Source organism: Sinocyclocheilus rhinocerous, unplaced genomic scaffold, assembly GCF_001515625.1.
Source record: "Sinocyclocheilus rhinocerous isolate Xijiao unplaced genomic scaffold, SAMN03320098_v1.1 scaffold3027, whole genome shotgun sequence".
Lineage (NCBI taxonomy): Eukaryota > Metazoa > Chordata > Actinopteri > Cypriniformes > Cyprinidae > Sinocyclocheilus > Sinocyclocheilus rhinocerous.
This window is the reverse complement of record NW_015634062.1, coordinates 116,638-135,525: the sequence shown is the minus strand read 5'-3', so window position 1 is coordinate 135,525 and position 18,888 is coordinate 116,638. Positions and strand designations below refer to the sequence as shown.

General features: G+C 36.7%; 1 protein-coding gene across 1 annotated transcript in view; it reads left to right on the top strand.

The window, feature by feature from the left end:
* Window positions 1–16,165, top strand: part of LOC107745410 (stabilin-1-like) — a 39,651-nt gene extending 23,486 nt beyond the window's left edge. The window contains exons 32-69 of the mRNA XM_016559282.1: window positions 401–502; window positions 605–709; window positions 988–1,122; window positions 1,204–1,332; window positions 1,412–1,465; window positions 1,548–1,661; window positions 2,770–2,965; window positions 3,059–3,154; window positions 3,243–3,288; window positions 3,368–3,447; window positions 3,575–3,700; window positions 4,067–4,140; window positions 4,231–4,302; window positions 4,407–4,526; window positions 4,630–4,677; window positions 4,763–4,843; window positions 5,104–5,259; window positions 6,621–6,752; window positions 6,844–6,903; window positions 6,975–7,151; window positions 7,312–7,398; window positions 7,673–7,819; window positions 8,038–8,094; window positions 8,381–8,567; window positions 8,665–8,814; window positions 10,716–10,820; window positions 10,959–11,066; window positions 12,108–12,301; window positions 12,385–12,529; window positions 12,609–12,742; window positions 13,463–13,628; window positions 13,731–13,837; window positions 14,197–14,316; window positions 14,469–14,618; window positions 14,706–14,819; window positions 15,221–15,367; window positions 15,731–15,838; window positions 15,951–16,165. Coding sequence (XP_016414768.1) covers window positions 401–502; window positions 605–709; window positions 988–1,122; window positions 1,204–1,332; window positions 1,412–1,465; window positions 1,548–1,661; window positions 2,770–2,965; window positions 3,059–3,154; window positions 3,243–3,288; window positions 3,368–3,447; window positions 3,575–3,700; window positions 4,067–4,140; window positions 4,231–4,302; window positions 4,407–4,526; window positions 4,630–4,677; window positions 4,763–4,843; window positions 5,104–5,259; window positions 6,621–6,752; window positions 6,844–6,903; window positions 6,975–7,151; window positions 7,312–7,398; window positions 7,673–7,819; window positions 8,038–8,094; window positions 8,381–8,567; window positions 8,665–8,814; window positions 10,716–10,820; window positions 10,959–11,066; window positions 12,108–12,301; window positions 12,385–12,529; window positions 12,609–12,742; window positions 13,463–13,628; window positions 13,731–13,837; window positions 14,197–14,316; window positions 14,469–14,618; window positions 14,706–14,819; window positions 15,221–15,367; window positions 15,731–15,838; window positions 15,951–15,989 — 4,368 coding nt within the window. The 3' untranslated portion in view covers window positions 15,990–16,165. The remainder of the gene's footprint in view (window positions 1–400; window positions 503–604; window positions 710–987; window positions 1,123–1,203; window positions 1,333–1,411; window positions 1,466–1,547; window positions 1,662–2,769; window positions 2,966–3,058; window positions 3,155–3,242; window positions 3,289–3,367; window positions 3,448–3,574; window positions 3,701–4,066; window positions 4,141–4,230; window positions 4,303–4,406; window positions 4,527–4,629; window positions 4,678–4,762; window positions 4,844–5,103; window positions 5,260–6,620; window positions 6,753–6,843; window positions 6,904–6,974; window positions 7,152–7,311; window positions 7,399–7,672; window positions 7,820–8,037; window positions 8,095–8,380; window positions 8,568–8,664; window positions 8,815–10,715; window positions 10,821–10,958; window positions 11,067–12,107; window positions 12,302–12,384; window positions 12,530–12,608; window positions 12,743–13,462; window positions 13,629–13,730; window positions 13,838–14,196; window positions 14,317–14,468; window positions 14,619–14,705; window positions 14,820–15,220; window positions 15,368–15,730; window positions 15,839–15,950) is intronic.
* The last annotated feature ends 2,723 nt before the right edge of the window (window positions 16,166–18,888 follow it).

Here is an 18,888-nt window from a genome sequence, read left to right as displayed (position 1 = left end):
GGGGGTGGGAAAGCTCTGTGAGATGGGACCTTTTTTTTTATTTTTTATTTTTATTCGCAAGAGTGACGCGAAAAACATCTAGCGAGTAATCTAGAGTGAGTAATGCAATGTAAATATTCAGTTTTGGCTTTTGGTGTGAACATTAAATAAGAACACGTATAACACCTTAGTAATTGCATAGCAACAACAAAACTTACATTAAAAACATGTAGAATGCCTTAGCAACTGCATAGCAACACTAAAACATTTAGAAATTCTTAGCAATGCCTGAAATTTTTTCTCCAGAAACACTCTGATTTCCTTCTAAAAATGCTCTGGCCTAGTTTGGCCAAATGTTTCATATCCAAAATATGAAACATTTCTAAATTTTAAATTTTTACTGTAACAAATTTGCCTACAGGTTCTTCGACCTGCTCTATCTGATTTCCCTCCACCTCCTCCTGGTTTGATGGAGTTCCTGAACAACACGCCAGAATTTAGCCTTTTCAGGCAGGCAGTGCTGGTGTGTTTGATCTAGAAATGTAACTTAATGTTTTCAAGAACTGTACAAGAGTTACAAAGTAACTTTGTTGCATAAACATATTTGTCTCTGTTTTTTTTTTAGCTCTACAACTTGGAAAACAATATCCCAACTAGAGATTATACCATTTTTGTCCCAAATGACAGTGCCATGCAAGAGTACCTGAAAAAAACAAACTCGACACAACTGGTGAGTGGAACGTTTTGAAATTATGCTAGACACTCATACTCTAGTGCATTGGTCTCAAACTCAGTTCCTGGAGGGCCACAGCTCTGCACAGTTTAACTCCAACCCTAATCAAAAACACCTAATCAAGCTCTTCAGAATTACTAGAAACTTTCAAGCTGGTTGGAGCTAAACTCTGCAGAGCTGTGGCCTTCCAGGAATTAAGTTTGTGACTACTGCTCTAGTGAGACACTCTAGTCTCACTCATAAAATTAATTGATGAAAGTGTCTCTTTTCAACAGAGCCTAGACATCGTAAAATATCACATAATTCTAGGCGAGCAACTTTTTCCTGAACACTTGGGCAATGGACTTTTCAAAAACACGTTTTTGGGAAATGGCACTCAGATCATGTTTTTTGTGGACATTGATAATAAGGTATTGCACAACCAACAATTGCTCATATTCTGTACAACACTTAGATGAAATTAGTCGTGACTAACTAGTCCTAAACTCCAGACAATGGCCAATGACGTTCCCATAAACGGAAGCTTCACTGAGACGAGGCATGGCACTGCGTTTGGGATCCCACGTGTCTTAGACCTCCACAAGAACCACTGCAGTAAAGATGTGTTTTTAAAGATTTCTGTAAGTTTCTATTTGAATTTTATGAGGTGAATCTCAAAGTGGCATAATGGACAACGTTAAGGAAAGTTTTTCTTTGCAGGGTCGCTGTGGAGATTGTAACGCTGAACCTAAATGCCTCTATAATGCCAAACCTGTAAGATGACGGAGTCCTTTGTTGTTTTAGTTCAACGTTTATGTGAAAGGAATTTTATGCATCCTTGTGTTCGTTTCTTCAGGTACAACCAAAGTTCCCTCAAAATATGAAGTCAAACTGTAAATACAGGACAAGAGTTGGAAAAAAGAGAGTGAGTGTGCCAGGCTGTCACATGGACTGCTTGAGAACAACAAAGGTACTTCATTTTCTACTTTTTAACATCAGAAGCATACTAAACAAGTACACAAACTCAGATGCAACTAATTTTCCAATGCTTTCCAACATGCACGGTCTTGTTGTACGTACTTGAGGGCACTTAGACTTGAGTTCCACTTCAGATCCTTCGATTTCAAATGGGAATGAAATCTGTTGAAAGGATTCTGTCCCTCCACTGAAGTCCAGATTACCAAATCTTTGAAGATCCAAAAAGGCCACAAAGGCGTCATAAAAAGAAACCATATCAAGGAGTTTAATTCAAGCCTTGTGAAGAGATATGAACCCTTTATATCAGGGGTGTCCAATCCTGTTTCCATGGCCACTGTCCTAAAGATTTAGCTCCAACCAGCCTCCAACATATTTTCCTGGAAATTTCTAATGTGTCTGAAGACCTTGATTATTTGGTTCAGGTGTGTTTAATTAGGGTTGGAGCTGAACTCTGCAGGAACAGGTTTGGACACCCCTGCTTTATATCTTCAAAAGTTTCTTGTAAAGATGAACCAAAGTCTTGTGGGTTTGGAATGAAATGAGGATGAGTAAATTATGACAGAATTTTCATTTTTGGGCAAACTATCCCTTTTAGGAGTTAAAATGCAAGAGTTTGCAAAAGTGACACTCTTCAGAGATTTGGACATTTTTACTTCTATTGGTCAATGAAAATTTCACAGACTTGGATCAAGTTGTATTCATTAAATTAACTATATTTCTTCTTGATTTCAAACTGACTTAGCTCTATCCACAGCCTCATAAAAAATCTCACAAATTTGCTGTTAAGCAGTTTATTATTCAGGTAGCTATAAACATGTTGATACTTGCTCCTCAAGATATCTTTTGAACTGTTCCTCGGTCTTGACAGTCGTTGACCTGAAAAGGAAAACTAACTATATAAGAAGAGTATATACTAGTCTCTGCTACAGCGCCCCCTTGTGGTAACAGTGAAAATGCAAGCCATTCTTGCACTCTGAACATGCGTGAAATCAAGATTGCACAGCTAGAAATTCCTGCAATTATGTACTGGTAGTGGGTTTACTCTAAATTCAGATTCAAAGCTGATTCAGATTCAAACCTCATGATTACTTTCTTCTTAGGACCATTCCTGCTGTCCAGGATACTTTGGGCATGATTGCTCCAAATGTCCTGGGAGTGTGGATAACTGGTGCTCCAACAACGGTCAATGCAAGGATGGGTTGTTTGGCAATGGGGAGTGTCTCTGTAATGAGGGCTTCCACGGAACGGCCTGCGAGATGTGTGAACCTGGGAGATATGGAAAAGACTGCAAGTCTGGTAACATCTACGAGCAATCTTTCCATTCTACAGTCTTTCCGTAGGCATTCTGTTGAAGCATTATTCAACAAACCCTTGGTTTTCATTTGACAGAATGCCACTGTGAACATGGCAAATGTTTGGACGGTATGGAGGGAAATGGGCAGTGCATTTGTTTCAAAGGTTGGAAGGGAGTGAATTGCTCTGTTGGTCAGTATTAAGGTCAAACTTATTTTATTTCAGATAGCGTGTTTCCCACCTTCGTGCACTTGACGTCATAAACTTTTCTCAATTTCAGCGGTAGTTAATGATGCCTGCGGTGGAGTTTGTGATGTCAATGCTAAGTAAGTATGGAAAACATAAATATAAGACACATTTTTTAACACATTCATCACTGTTTATAATGCAACATTTTTCTTCCAGCTGTATCTCGGGAGGTTCAGGAGCTCCTCCAACTTGTTCCTGCATAGCTGGTTATAAGGGTAACGGGACATTTTGCAAAGGTTTGTTTGTGGTTATTTGCTAAGTTTGTCATTACATTTTTTTTTCCCTCAGTGAAATCAAAATTCACCTTGTTTACTTTCCCAATACACATTCCTGGTCTTATTGTGAATGATTTGTGTTCCACAGAATTTGACCCATGTAACACAAACAACGGAGGATGTTCCATAAATGCAAACTGCACAAAAACATCTCCTGGTGAAAGGAGCTGTACATGTAAAGCTGGCTACATTGGTGATGGGGTTATGTGTCTTGGTAAATGTGTGATTCACTTCCTTTAATATCTAAATGGGTAGTGTGGACCAGTGGATTCATGGAATTTGTGTTTTAGATTTGATGTTTAAATCATCTCTCAATGCATTTGTGCAACATTTGTCAATTTAGCATTGAAATTCTTTATTGATCCCTTGTGGTGTTTTTATTCAGTTGGTCTTAGCCTGCTTTTTATGGTTTCTTTGATTTTAGTTTAGTATTATAATCAGCCTTGATTAAGATTTTTTTGTGCTATGTGATATGTGCTTAGGGTGTGCCTCAGGGCTCTGTATTGGCCTCAATTATCAGTTTTGCATTGTCTGTATGCGTTTACTTGTTTAAAGCTGTGTAACTGTGTTTTCATTACAGAAATGGATGCCTGCTTAGTGGACAATGGAGGATGTGACAAAAATGCTTTATGTATGAAAACTGGACCAAACAGGGTTTGTGTCACTTATTTTAGTACATGCTTAACAACAAATGTTAACATTACAAAGTCAACATTAAGATGTTGAACATTACATTTGTTTCAGGTTGCATGCGCATGTAAGCCTGGCTTTATTTCTCAAGGTCATAGATGTCTGGCAGTTAATCCTTGTCGGAAGGTAACAGAATTCACAAACAATATTACGGCAAATAATTGTATTAAATCATCACCTGATATTAAGTATTTTTGTATGCAAAACATTTTTATTTTATTTTATCACAGAATAATGGCGGCTGCAGTATTAATGCTGTTTGCAGATACCTCGGGGATGGGGAACGTAATTGCACATGCTATATTGGCTACAAAGGAGACGGTTTTAAGTGTGCAGGAACTGTTAGTAGAGTAAGTATCATTTAAGATGAATTTTAGGCTAATTAATAATGATTGACAAAATATGAGAAACAACAACTTCTGTTCAAATAAATCGTATAATTGTTTATTACAGGAGCTTCTTCGTATGCCTGAGGCAGCATGGTTGAGGAGAAATATTGGTGTAAGTGCATGTTTCAATTTGTGAGACAATATGCTCATTTCTTGATATAATCGAGATATATTAACAGTAATAATGTGTGTTATAGGTAATGAGAGTCCGAGATCTGTACAGTCAAGGCCCTTTCACTGTATTTGTTCCTCATGCTGATTATGTGGCAAATGTTTCGGTATGCTGCACTGAATCACTCCTAAGTATTATAACATTATAAGTATTATATCGGTATTAATTGGATTGTAAAAAGTAGGCAATACATAACAAATTTTGTTTTTCAAATGTTGTGTTTAAAAGTAATGCTTGCAAGATTGTGAAGGCAGTTTTCTCTTAGAAATAGCATAAACCATTGAATCATGTACATTTGCACAAATCGAAAATTTCATGATGACTTCCTTACTTTTTCTATTGTCATATAATTTCTTGTCATGACAGACTCTGCAGGTTGAAAAGTGGACAAATACAAGTCACAGTTCAGACCTGCTGCGGTACCACATTGTCAGTTGTGAAGAACTGCGCGAATCAGACCTCAAATCTGTTAAAGAAGTGGCTACCAGTAGCGGATATAAATTACGCTTCAGTGTTAGAGATGTGAGTCCTTGAAGTTTCAAACGCATTTTATATTTTCAATATTGGATAATTATCTGAACGAGAATCAGAAATTATAGGGATAGTTCACCCAAAAATGAAAATTCTGTTATCATTTACTCACCCTCAAGTTGTTCCAAACCTCAGGTTCTTACTTTTGTTGAGAACGAAAGAAGATATTTTGAAGAATATTGGTAATCAAACAGTTGACTTTAGCCATTGACTTGCACAGAATTTTCATTTTTGGGTGAACTATCTCTTTATCGATGGCAAAAATGCCACCAAAATGAACAACAATGCCTCCCAAATTCAAGATACTGGGGTAAAAATTCAGTTCAATTCAATTCAATTCAATTCAAGTTTATTTGTACAGCGCTTTTCACCATACAAATCATTGCAAAGCAGCTTTACAAAAAAATGTAAGTTTCTACATTATATTTAGGAGTAGATTATTAGTGGTGACTATGGCAGAAATGTACAGTAAAAATCAAGCAGTTAGTTACATAACTACATGTAATCAAACAGACGGTGAACACTATTAACTGCAATGATTATATGTTGCGATTTAAACTTTTCGATTGCGATTAAACGTTGCAATTAAGCAAAATTTGGTACACAATTATTATATCTTAGAAAAGAATAAAACATAATTAAACATACTGTAAAATGCCAGACGCAGCTTCTGTGCCACATTGCAAGGTAAAGATGACCAAAATGAACAACAATGCCTCCCAAATTCAAGATACTGGGGTAAAAATTCAGTTCAATTCAATTCAATTCAATTCAAGTTTATTTGTACAGCGCTTTTCACCATACAAATCATTGCAAAGCAGCTTTACAAAAAAATGTAAGTTTCTACATTATATTTAGGAGTAGATTATTAGTGGTGACTATGGCAGAAATGTACAGTAAAAATCAAGCAGTTAGTTACATAACTACATGTAATCAAACAGACGGTGAACACTATTAACTGCAATGATTATATGTTGCGATTAAACTTTTCGATTGCGATTAAACGTTGCAATTAAGCAAAATTTGGTACACAATTATTCTATCTTAGAAAAGAATAAAACATAATTAAACATACTGTAAAATGCCAGACGCAGCTTCTGTGCCACATTGCAAGGTAAAGATGGCTTTTTGTTGATTAAAATTTATTGGAAACAGCCTGACTGTTGGTAGTATTCTGACTAATTAATTACTGATTAATTAGATTAATTGAAGAAATATGATAATTTGACATATAAAAGACAACACAGATCCATTTAATAAGTTGATTATAAAAGCTGCCCTTGTAAATCAGTTTCCCAAGTGGAAAAGTTATTTTCTGACCCTGATCTGAAGTGTCTGCTTTTGTCTCTCAGGGTGTTGTTTACATCAATGATAAGACAAAAATCATCACCAGTGATGTTGAGTGCTCCAATGGAGTTATACATTTCATAGACAAGGTCCTCTTTCCATACGATCTAACGGGCAAGGCAGATATCACCACTGATGTATGTAACTCAACCAAGGTCCACCATTTTGTAAGTTCAGAAAAGTCATAAAAATTTCATTCCACAAAGTAAAACTCAATTTATGTTGCAGTTGAACATTACCGCAGCTGCTGAACAATATGGCTTCAAAATCTTCAGCAAGCTCCTACAGGTAATATTTATGCTGCACTTCCATCTTTTTTGGACCATATGAATTTTTTTTTACAAACATCTTCCAAACAGGATGCAGAATTGATGCATGTGGTGCAGCATCGACCCTTTTACCCATTCACCATGTTCTGGCCAACGGATGACGTTTTTAACAGTCTTCCTGAAGACAGAAAGAAATGGCTGTACAGCGAAGACCATCGTGATAAGTTACAAGCCTACCTCAAAGCTCACATAGTCCGTGATCAGAGGGTACGAGACTCCAATCTCAGTGAAATTCATTTAACTGAAATCAATTAAGTTATATATCAAAGTACCATGGTGTTACCATCTGATAGCATCACTGTACCATGATACCGCCATAGTACTTTCTTTTAAGGGTCACAAAATGGTTTTGGATGTATGTTTCCAGGTAGTTGCTGTTGCTCTTCCTGCTGAGAAAAGCATGGAAACATTGTTTGGATCCGAGCTCACCTTCAGATGCAGCAAAAATGTAATTGTATGTATTGGCAAGTTGGCAAAAATTTCCTTCAAAACACTCACATTTGAAATGTTAATGATTTATTTATTGTTTTTGATATTGATGTTTTAACAGTTATAAAGGTATTCATAATGTATGTTATTGCTAAGTTAAAATGCATTATAAAGACTCAAATCTAAGATTGGAAACTATATCATGCATCGTTGCGAATTAATTTGCCGTGTTTCATTGCCATTTTATTTATATACAGTTTGATAGTAAATCTGCTCGCGTCTTATTGACTGATTTTCAGGGCGACATATTAATAAATGGAAACAATGCCAGAATTGTAGCGCGGAACATGTTGTTTGATTCAGGAATCGCTCATGGGATTGATCAGCTTCTGGAGCCACCAAGCATTGGTGCTCGCTGCGACAACTTCACAAGCATAGAGATAAAGGTACAAAACTTTAAGACTAAATCAGATTATTTATATCATCAAAAACTGAACAAAATAAAAAGTAAAGCACAAATAAAAAAGCACAAGTGTGCAGAGACCATCTAGTTATTTATCAGTTCAATTTAGTTCCACTACTGGTGCAACTGGTGTTTCAAAGTGATTTTAATATTAAAACAAATGAGCAGTCCTAATGTTGTTGTACTGTTGTTTTTCTTTAGGGACTCTGTGGTTCTTGCGGTCTGCAGCCCCGTTGTCCCCTCGGATCAGAGGACTCAGTGAGTGGATCTGCGTCTTGTTGATTTGTGGTTCTGTTTATTAACAAAACTTTAGCAGCAGCACTTTATTGACCTTCTTTTTGTTATTTTTTTGTTCTGTTTCGTCAACAAAACTTTAGCAGTTAGCGCTTTATTGACTTACTTTTTGTTATTATTTTGTTCTGTTTCATCAACAAAACTTTAGCAGTTTTTTTTAACCAAGTCAACATGTATTTTCTGTGGTAATCAGTCACATGCTTATACAAACAGGAGCGTGCCTTCATCCAGACTGATCTCTTATTTACAGAACAGAACTAGCATATGTAGACGACCTTATTCGCCTTACATGTACAGACGGCCCAGTTATTATGGGTTGTACTCGTACGGTTATGGATACAACTCATACAGAGATTGGCTTGGCTGTAATCGGGTATGCACGAAAATGATGTGGGCTGTTAAATGCTGTAAAAACCACTTTGGAAGAGACTGTCAAGGTGAGAATTTAGCACACAAAAAGCAATAAGTTCCTTGAATGTTACATGAAACGATGCAGCCAATAGGTATTAAACTGTGTGTTGGTTTGTGGTTTAGTGTGTCCTGGCGGACTCGAGGCGCCGTGTGGAGAGCATGGAGACTGTGATGACGGGCGCACTGGCACAGGGACGTGTAAATGTCACAAAGGTTTTACAGGCACAGGCTGTGAGCTGTGTGAAAGCAATCACTTTGGGCCAAACTGCACAGGTAACCTGTTCAAAACCATGAATTTTTCCTAAACAGTCCCCAATTCCTTATCCACAAGTGTTGGTGAAGACTAAGTGAACAGGCAAATCAAACAACTCAACTGTAAGAACAATTATGCAAACAGAGCACTACACAAAATGCAAAATGTCTTTGGGAAGGAGACAAAATGGAGCTACTGGCCAGTTGGATAGTACTATTTTGACTGCGATATAAAACTATCCTTTTAAATTAAATTAATATTGAATTGTGTATTTTCTAGAATTTTTTTACAACTTTTTTTACTCAATCAAGACTCCAAAAATTCACCTTGTCTGTCAAGCTAAACATGTCTGTTTGATTTTTACCATTTTAAAATGAGATAGACCAGACATGAAAAAATACAGGAAAAAAAATCTAATATTTCTAGGTAATAAATTAATGTTAATAATTTCTTCCCTTTTTCTTTCCTTCTTGTTTTTTTTGGACAAATGTTCAAAAGCAAAAGTAGCAAACTTTTTAGCATTTTTATTAAACATTAAATGTGCAATTAAACATACTTTCCAGGCCTCCAGCTCTATGGAAAGTTCTAGTCGACTCTGAACCGCTTCCAAAAGTTGGTTGTTCAGTGTCATTAGTTCGTTCTTGCTTTTCAGTAGCTCAGTCTCCATTGCTTGTTTCCTGCAATAAAATTACAAACTGATTCATACACCAAAGACCAAAACTTTGTTATCAGATAGCAGTCTTATTTCATAACACAAAATGTTATGAAAATGTTACGTGTTAGAATTAAGTGTTAGAGATCAACTGAACTCACTTTGCAATGGCTTCATCTGAATCTCCTCTGCCACCTAGAAACAATGAAGATGCAATTAGGACAAGCCCTGATTGCATAAATTAAATCACAGTCCAGTCTGTTATAAACTGCCATCATTTTTTTTTAGAATTGTTTTAATGCTACAGAATGGTACGAAACTTGGTAAAGATTTTGGCACTTGCTATGTGAACACATGAAAAACACCATGAATCAAGAAAGTTAAATGGTCGTGAAAAGCAGTCACAATTGTAATGTTTGTGGTTAAAAATGGCCACATTGGAATTTAATGGGAAGCTAATTTTATCTAGTGGAAACATTTGGTACTGCATCCAAACTAAATCTTACTGAAAACTTTTTTGTTTGTTTTTTTTTGAGATATCAACCTCAAATTTGGAACACAACTTATTTAGATTCATGGCTTTGATTTTCATGTAGTTTTAGAGTAAAACATGCATTTTTCATAATAATAACCTTTAAAGTTCTATAACTTAAAAAAAAAAAAAAAAGGCTATTTGGTCATTTTTGACCTCCATGCAAACAGCACCATAGGGTTAAACAAGAAATAAGCCAAAATAGTAAGATAAAATAACTTTAAGATATATTCAATAAAAGCGGTTTTTCTTCTTCTCATGTAAATTTATATTGTTTTAAGTGAGTTTACATGTAGACAAAATGCTGATTAATAAAAATCTTTGAAGTGTAAAAAAATGAAAAATGCAGTTTTTCAAAGTCAGTAATATCAATAAATAATAAACAAATATATATATATATATATATATACACACAGAAAATTTGACTCAAATCACATTACTTGTCTACATTTACATTTATTGTCAGATCAGTATAAATGTTTTTTGTTGAAATTTTATCTTTGAAGTGTAAAAAAATGAAAAATGCAGTTTTTCAAAGTCAGTAATATCAATAAATAATAAACAAATATATATATATATATATACACACAGAAAATTAGACTCAAATCACATTACTTGTCTACATTTACATTTATTGTCAGATCAGTATAAATGTTTTTTGTTGAAATTTTTGTATTAGTACTACTCAGCTTTGTGCTGACAGCTATAATGAACATTTTATTAATCTTTTCTCACAGCATGTAACTGCACCAGCAATGGCAAGTGTGATAGCGGCCTGGACGGTGATGGCAGCTGTTTCTGTCAAGAGGGGTGGACGGGTAAATACTGCGAATCAAAAATCGGTAAGAGCAGGCCTTACATGGAAAACTCTATCAAATGTACTAGATCTATAAAATATATGCGTAGTGTTGTGAAAACAGAGAAAATATTTTAGACTTGTTCAACAGTGAAAACACTCTCTTTTGCCTGTTATTTAACAGAAGTCGAGCCGATTTGCTCGCCTGCATGTGATGTCAATGCAGTGTGCCTCCCTGAAAATAATTGCGAGTGTGTGCCGCCCTATGGAGGAAATGGCATTAACTGCACGGGTATGAATTGCGTCTGTTGTATTAGACTGATTGTAAGATGCCTGTCCTGGATTCAAATGGCCTATATATATAAATATAAAAGAAGAGGGAGCTCAGATTCAAACTCAAGACGTTCACATGAAAATTACATCTGAAACATGTGGCCAGGGCTCCAATATATACTTAACAGCTTATGACATGTAACCTAATGGCATTAATGCAATGCAGAGATATATTTACTTCAGAAGCAAAATGACTTAAGATTTTGAGACTTGTTTTCTGAAAAATGTATTAAAATTAAGTGAGTTTATGCTTGAACAAATAAGTATGTCAATGGGGTAAGAAAAATAGTCTCGTTTTTCCTTTGAATTGAGTATATTTTTCTCACCCCATTGACAGATAGATTTTGTTGTTTCATCCCTTTTTCAATGAAAGGAATGTACTATATTTCACTTAGATAATGTTTTTTATTTAACATTTTGTGTTTTTGGATGATTTTATGGTACTGCGATTTTATGGCATGGTAATTTAAGTTGGAAATTTAAATTCAATCTACCAAGAGCAGCGCTTTATGACATGCTTTTTTTGGGCGTTAAATAATTGCGCAAATACCAGTGACTAGTGCAAACATTAGTAAATCGCGTTGCGCAATTCATTTTAATACTCTCCTCCCATAAATTTTGCGTCTGAAAGGGAAACTCCTACAAATGCATATTCAATAAGGTCAGGTGCAAAAATAACTGTGTCCACGTCTTTTCAGCGCTAATTCTTCACTGCGCTTCTTAAGTAAATCCTGACAGTACTATTTTACCGCCAAAACACTATTTGCTATTAAGTCTTTTTTTCTGAAAAATATATCAAAATTAAGTCCATTTTTCTTTTTAGGTAAATGTATCTTGATTTAAGAATTCTTAGATGTTTGTAATAAAAAAAAAGATGAAAAAAATACTAAGTACGAAATTTTTTTTGTTTTTTTTGCAGTGTATAAGTTCATAAAAGCCTTATTGTGAATGCTTTCAATGGATAAAATGAATTTTGATTATGATATGTATGTGTTTCTAGCCCCAGATTTTTGCAGTGAATATAACGGAGGCTGCCACGAAGCAGCTGACTGTTTGCAGAGCGGTATCAATGTTACCTGTTCCTGTCAGGCCGGATACTCTGGAGACGGACACGTCTGCTCGCATATCAACCGATGTGTAGAGGAGGCGAACGGTGGCTGCAGCGATTTCGCAGAATGCATTTTCACCGGACCTGTATGTGGAACTTCTACTTTTTGTTAATGTAATCTGACAAGAGTTTTGGATAAACAAAATGTTTAACATTTACCTTGTGGCAGAACGAGAGGCGCTGCGAATGTCTCGAGGGGTACGTGGGAAATGGAATCCAGTGTTTGGAGAAAGTGGTGCCCCCTGTTGACCGCTGCCTGGAGGACAACGGCGGCTGCGACCCCGAAGCCACATGCAAAGACCTTCATTTCCATAGTACGACTTCCCAATTATTTAATTGACAGCCCAATATTTTGAGTATTCAAAAACAAAGGCTTTTATTCTTACGTTTCAGCGAAAACAGGGGGTGTTTTCCACCTGCGCTCACCTGAGGGGAAGTATAAACTGAACTTCAGCCAAGCACAGGAAGCTTGCGAGGCTGAGGGAGCTACTCTTGCTACATTCAAGCAGCTCTCTGACGCCCAACAGGTGACTTTTGAAACCAAACTTGCATTTACGCTGTTGTGGAGAATAAGAGCAACAGCCTTTGAGCTTAATGTGTACGGTCACGTTAGCGAATTTCACTGACGAAAAAGGTCCATTGTTCATAGTCAATAGGTTAGCAATGTATAAAGCACAGCTCACACTAAAGTCACTTTCAAGCCAAGCAGCTTGGTTTTGTTGGTCAATATGGTGCATTTTCATGACCAATTTGAACATGAGCGAAATCTGCATGATGAACTTTGTCGCCCTCACGCGAAACTCCCGAATGCGCTGATTCCTATTGAAAATTGACAAAATTTTAACGAGCAACAGTACATTTGAACGCACCTTTAAACAGTGTTTCTTCAAACAATTTCTCCATTGGTATTTTAGTTTTCCAGTAAAAATTTGAAATATTTATTAAATCAGAATGAATTTACTTGTATCCAGAGCATAAATACATCTTAAAATATATTTTTTTTCTTCACCACTAGTCAGTAGTTTTTCTATGATACATTGCATAAAAGTTTAATTTCAACTGGTAGTTTATTAAATTACATTAGAAAATAAAGCTTTTTTATCTTTTCAAAATTCTATTAATCAAAGAATCTTTAAAAAATTATTAAGCAGCACAACTGTTTTCAACACTGATTATATTAACACTTAAGACTGGAGTAATGGCTGGTTAATTTACATTATAAAACAAAGCTTTTTTTATTGTTCCAGTTGGGAATGCATCTATGTGTGGCAGGATGGATGGACGGGAAGAAAGCTGGCTATCCAATCCGGTTTCCTTCTGCTAAATGTGGTGATAATCATGTTGGTATCGTGCTGTACAAAGAGCCAATCAATGCCAGTTGGCCGTATGATGCGTATTGCTACAGGATGAAAGGTATGACCGTCAGGAAATCCTTCTTAGTTGAAATGTAATATGAAATTTTACTGTACCTGAACAGTTTTGACGTAAAAATGAGAGCCATTTTTTCTTATACAGAGGTGTCTTGTGAATGTAAACCTGGATACATTGGAAGCGGGGAATTCTGTAATGGAGACTTGGCCTCGGTTGTTGCCACCACTTCCAATTTTTCTGTGTTTTACACAGTAAGTAGCCTGTTTCCTTCTAAAAATAATGCCACTTCCTGCAGGATGATGTCATCAAGGAACTGGCTTTGTAGTTAAAGGCAAAAGACTAACCGGATGGAAAGAGAGGACACAGGAAAAACGGACAAAAAGTTATTTACCAATTACATTATATTCCCCCAAAACATGTTTTGTTATAAATATTTTGATTAAAGAATAAGGGAAAACCAAAGCAATGAAAATCAGCCGAAGTGAAATCAATTTAAAAAGATTTTTTCACATAATTGTTGTCAATACAAATGAAGTCCTGTTCAAAGAGGAATATCCACGTAATTTCATAAAAATGGAGTCACATATTTCCTGCCGGTTTCCTCCTACAGACTTTACTGAAGTATGCAGAGGATGGTGAGGAGGGCAAGAACCTGCTGAAGTCCCTGTCAGACAAATCATTAAACATAACCGTTTTTGTACCTCAAAACGACGGTTTTTCTGCAAACAAGGTGATTATCAATATAAGGCAGAATGAATTCTCATATGAACATTTTTGAATTGCATCTGTGTCAGAGGAAGAAAACTTACAAAGAAAGTAGGAACCAGTTGGACACGCTCTTTCTCCGCTGGCCTTGAGTCTGCAGTTTGTCTCCTTTTTCAGACCTTATCATGGAGGGATTTGCTGTATCATATATCCAACATCAATAGTCTGCACTTCTATGAAGACTTGAAGCACAACACCGTAATCCCGTCCCGTCTGGGTTCCGATCTAGTCGTGACGATTCCCTCCAATTCCACTGGTCTGGCTGAGGTAAACAAACCTCAGCAGCTTCACACCGCTCAGACCACATTTACTGTACATAGTCAAGAAAACTGTATATTTTTATTGGTTTCACAGGACTCTCAACCTCAAAAATTGGTGAATAAGAAGGTCATATTGGCCTGGAACATTCCAGCCATCAATGGTCTGATCCATGTCATTGATGGGCCATTCAGAGCTCCACTTATTCCAGTAAGTGGCCGCTTTTGTAGAAGTACAATAGAGCATATTGGAGAACTTTGCTTTGCTTTATGGATGCACAGGCAGAATTTATTAGAAAATTTCATGTGTAATTGCATGAACACCAATGGATTAAATTGCAGCAGTTTTCAGATAGAAGGCACACTCCCAAGCCTTCTGTTGAGCAGTGACTTTATCGAAAAGAATTTTTGCTCATCATCAGACAAAGACAACAACTATGACTCGTCAGACTAACTAAAGCAAATCAACATCCTGTTTGACTAACATGGACGTCCGTCTAGTCTTTTCAAAGCAGTAGTAGACAGCCACGCATAGCTTTGCCAAAAGCTGGACCTCACTTACAATTCCCAGTGAATTTTTTAAAGTCATCAATGGTGTTGTCTAATTTTTAGGTGCCAGCAGTTCTTCCAATCTCGCAGTCCAGCGGGGTCGCAGTCACCACTGTGCTGATTGTCTTTGCCATTGTTGGTATTGTTGCTGGGCTCGCATACTACGTCCTCAAGCACAAGAACGACGCCTTTCGTTTCCAATATTTTAAGGTTTGTTCACGTAATAGAGCTTCCGATATTTAGGTTGACGAACAAAGACACTTTACCGTGGAACAAAATGTCTGTGAACAAAAAAATCTATCTATCTATCTATCTATCTTTTTCAATCTATCTGTTTTCCTATCTATCTATCTATCTATCTATCTATTGTTCGTTCGTTTGTTCGGTCATTCTGTAGTTCTATCTATTATTATATCTGTCTCAAAAACTTTTTTTCAGTTCCGAAGTTCTGTACTGTCTTTATAATGAAACTTTATATTGTAATCCCAGAAAACTAAATAAACTATATTTAATTTGTGATGTATCATAATCTACTTTCAAAGATAAATGAATGTCTTATTTATCGTTCAACAGAATGATGATGAAGATGGTGCTTCCACAAAAGGTGGTGGAAACCCTGCTTTAGTATCCATCCCAAACCCTTTATACAGTGGCTACAGGGCGTTTGCAGAGCCATTTGGGGTAAATATAGAAAAACATCCTTCTATGTGCTTGTAATTTTAACTACATGCATTTCTTTGATTGTTACTACTGGTCAAACACAGTTGTCCTAATCAACATTTGTTTATTTCAGGATTCAGCTGCTACAGACACACCCAACCTTATTGACTAGCACAGACATCCTCTCCCTTTCATTACCTGAAATCAGCTGGAGAGCCTGGCTGGAGGAGGGGGTACAACACCTTTGTATATGATTAAACCTAAAAATAAAAGACTTAAATGCCCTAATTATGTCCTAGACAACATCAGCCAACTGTGGTGCCTTCAGTTCAATAAAAATATCAGCTAAAAACACTGGGTGCATTTGTTAGTTTACCTGTTGTTTTTTTCTTGGCCAATCGCAAAGGAAATCAGCTGTCCAGGGACTAAACCTGGGGTCTAATTAATGTCTCCAACTGCAATGCATAATCCCAAAGGTCTTGTCGACATAATAGAAGGGTATTTTTGTCTTGTTTGAGCATACTAAAGATGACTGAAGCGTAACGCAAGAGGGAGACGGGTGAAATTTCCCTGAGGAAAACCACCACCTGTTCATACTACTTAACAGGAAAACAACATTGTTGATTTTGACCTGCTATGGACTGGGAACGAAGAAGCTGGTCAGATTCGAAAAATGAGTCAATAAGTTGAGTTTAGTATGGAATTTGAGTCTTTTTTTTAATGAAAAAATTTGTTTTCATTGTTTTCTGCTCAAATGATTTTTTCCCCCCAATTTTTAACGGAGGTAGGTGCACATTCTGGGCTGTAGTTCTGCATAAATTCAACTTAAATTCAGGCGTTTGACATGTTAGAAAGGCAAGAAGACCAATCACAACTGAATATGCATATGAATTCAAGAAAGCAGACCAATCACGATCATTGGTTTGATTTTGAATTCCAAACATTTCAGTCAATAAGAGATTTTAAAACTTCAGTCTTCAATTTTTTTTACAGTGTAAGTTACAAAAACCACAGATAACGTAACTACAATAGAAATACTTAAAAAATACAGTTTAAAAGGACTGTGTACTGTATGTTAAGCAGCTCAAGCTAATTCATCATAAAAATTGTAGAGAAAATGTGATTAATTGTGGGGATGATATGTGTGATTAATATCAATGCAGTGCTGCATTGCAAATACTGTAGTAATAATTTAGTCCCATCAATCACTGACTGTGAGCGTCAGGCCTCATACAGGAAGCTGTTTGTCATACAAAAACAGACCTAACAGCTTTATAGTTCTTAAAATGGATTGTAGACTGATTTTTAAATAATTTTCTGTGCTAATTTTTGTAATTTGGGAATTAGCCTGGGGACTTTAGGACCCAGGGCTAATGAGTACTGCAGTGAATTCACAGCTGGGCTTTCCTCCACCATTTTTCCAGTTCCACTCATCTCCCATCCCCCCATTTTCATTGCGCTCTTTCGCAATAAAGCACGACACCCATCCCCACTCTAGACAGAGCGGCTTCTGGGTCACACACAAATGTGTCGCATCACACCTTTCATTGTGTTTGCTTTGAAATGTATGAAAGGAAGAGACTACAATGTAGTCAAGATGGCATGTGGTGCTTGTCTGTAAGATAAAAAAAACTTTTAGGTGAATGTGGAGATGGGGTTCTTAAAATGGATTGTAGACTGATTTTAAAATAATTTTCTGTGCTAATTTTTGTAATTTGGGAATTAGCCTGGGGACTTTAGGACCCAGGGCTAATGAGTACTGCAGTGAATTCACAGCTGGGCTTTCCTCCACCATTTTTCCAGTTCCACTCATCTCCCATCCCCCCATTTTCATTGCGCTCTTTCGCAATAAAGCACGACACCCATCCCCACTCTAGACAGAGCGGCTTCTGGGTCACACACAAATGTGTCGCATCACACCTTTCATTGTGTTTGCTTTGAAATGTATGAAAGGAGGAGACTACAATGTAGTCAAGATGGCATGTGGTGCTTGTCTGTAAGAAAAAAAAAAACTTTTAGGTGAATGTGGAGATGGGGTCAGGTGTTGAAGAAGAATTTGCTCATTTTGGGTGAAATAAATTAAAATGCAATGTTTGGCCCAAGATGAGTTACGTAGAAGTCTACAAGCACTACATTGAGCAAAGACGTATAAAAAAACAACAACAACTCGCGTCTACAAAACCTTGCAGATAATGACCAGTATTGGTTCCAAAACATCTTGCCAATTACATGATAAATAGTTAAATTAAATTTGTTGTTACAATGTCTAACTGTTTTTATTGCATTCGCCATTGGTTTCTATGAATGTGGCCAGAACTGGCCGTCCACCAAAACCACATGCCCAGAATAGAGGTCCCAGAGGCCTTCGGGAGCTACCGAGAGGCGTATGTCTGATCCAAAAAGAAGTTGATGTCCTTTCAATAATTCAGTAATCTGAAGTTCTCTCATGCCAGCCAGAGTTCCTCAAATGCCAAAGAATGAATGCGGTGATGAGACCAGACGTTTAGGCCTTGTGATGGTTTGGTGGACTTGGTTCAATCCCTACATATTTATTGTGTCACAGTGCTGAACTGTTTTTGTTCGTGTGAAAACCCAGGACTTATTTTTTATTATCTTTCTAGACAAAAACACATCTTTGAGCCCAAACAATAAGCCCTATAGACAGAAAAATTGGTAGAATGGAAGTACTCCCTAACCAGTGCAATGTTTTGGCCCAACTGGGAATGCAAGGGCTTAATGTCATTGGATTCATTGAATCATTTTTTGCAAATGCTACTTTTGTAAAGTAATTAAAGCACAAACCCCGCCCACAAACGATTCTAAAGTCTTCATTGGTCAACTCAATCGCAACGTTGATTGTGGACACAATGCTTAAAGGGGTCATAACCACTGATTTCTAGTTGTGTCCTCTTTTGAAAGGCCAAACAAAGTTGTTTCGCTTTCATAATGAAACACAGCATCTCCACGTCATGGCAACGGCGGCAACAATACTACAGCGAGAATCAAAGTTACAGCTTCTTTTTTGCGTGAACATTTGGGCGGTGTTATGCAAATCTTCCCACACAGTGACG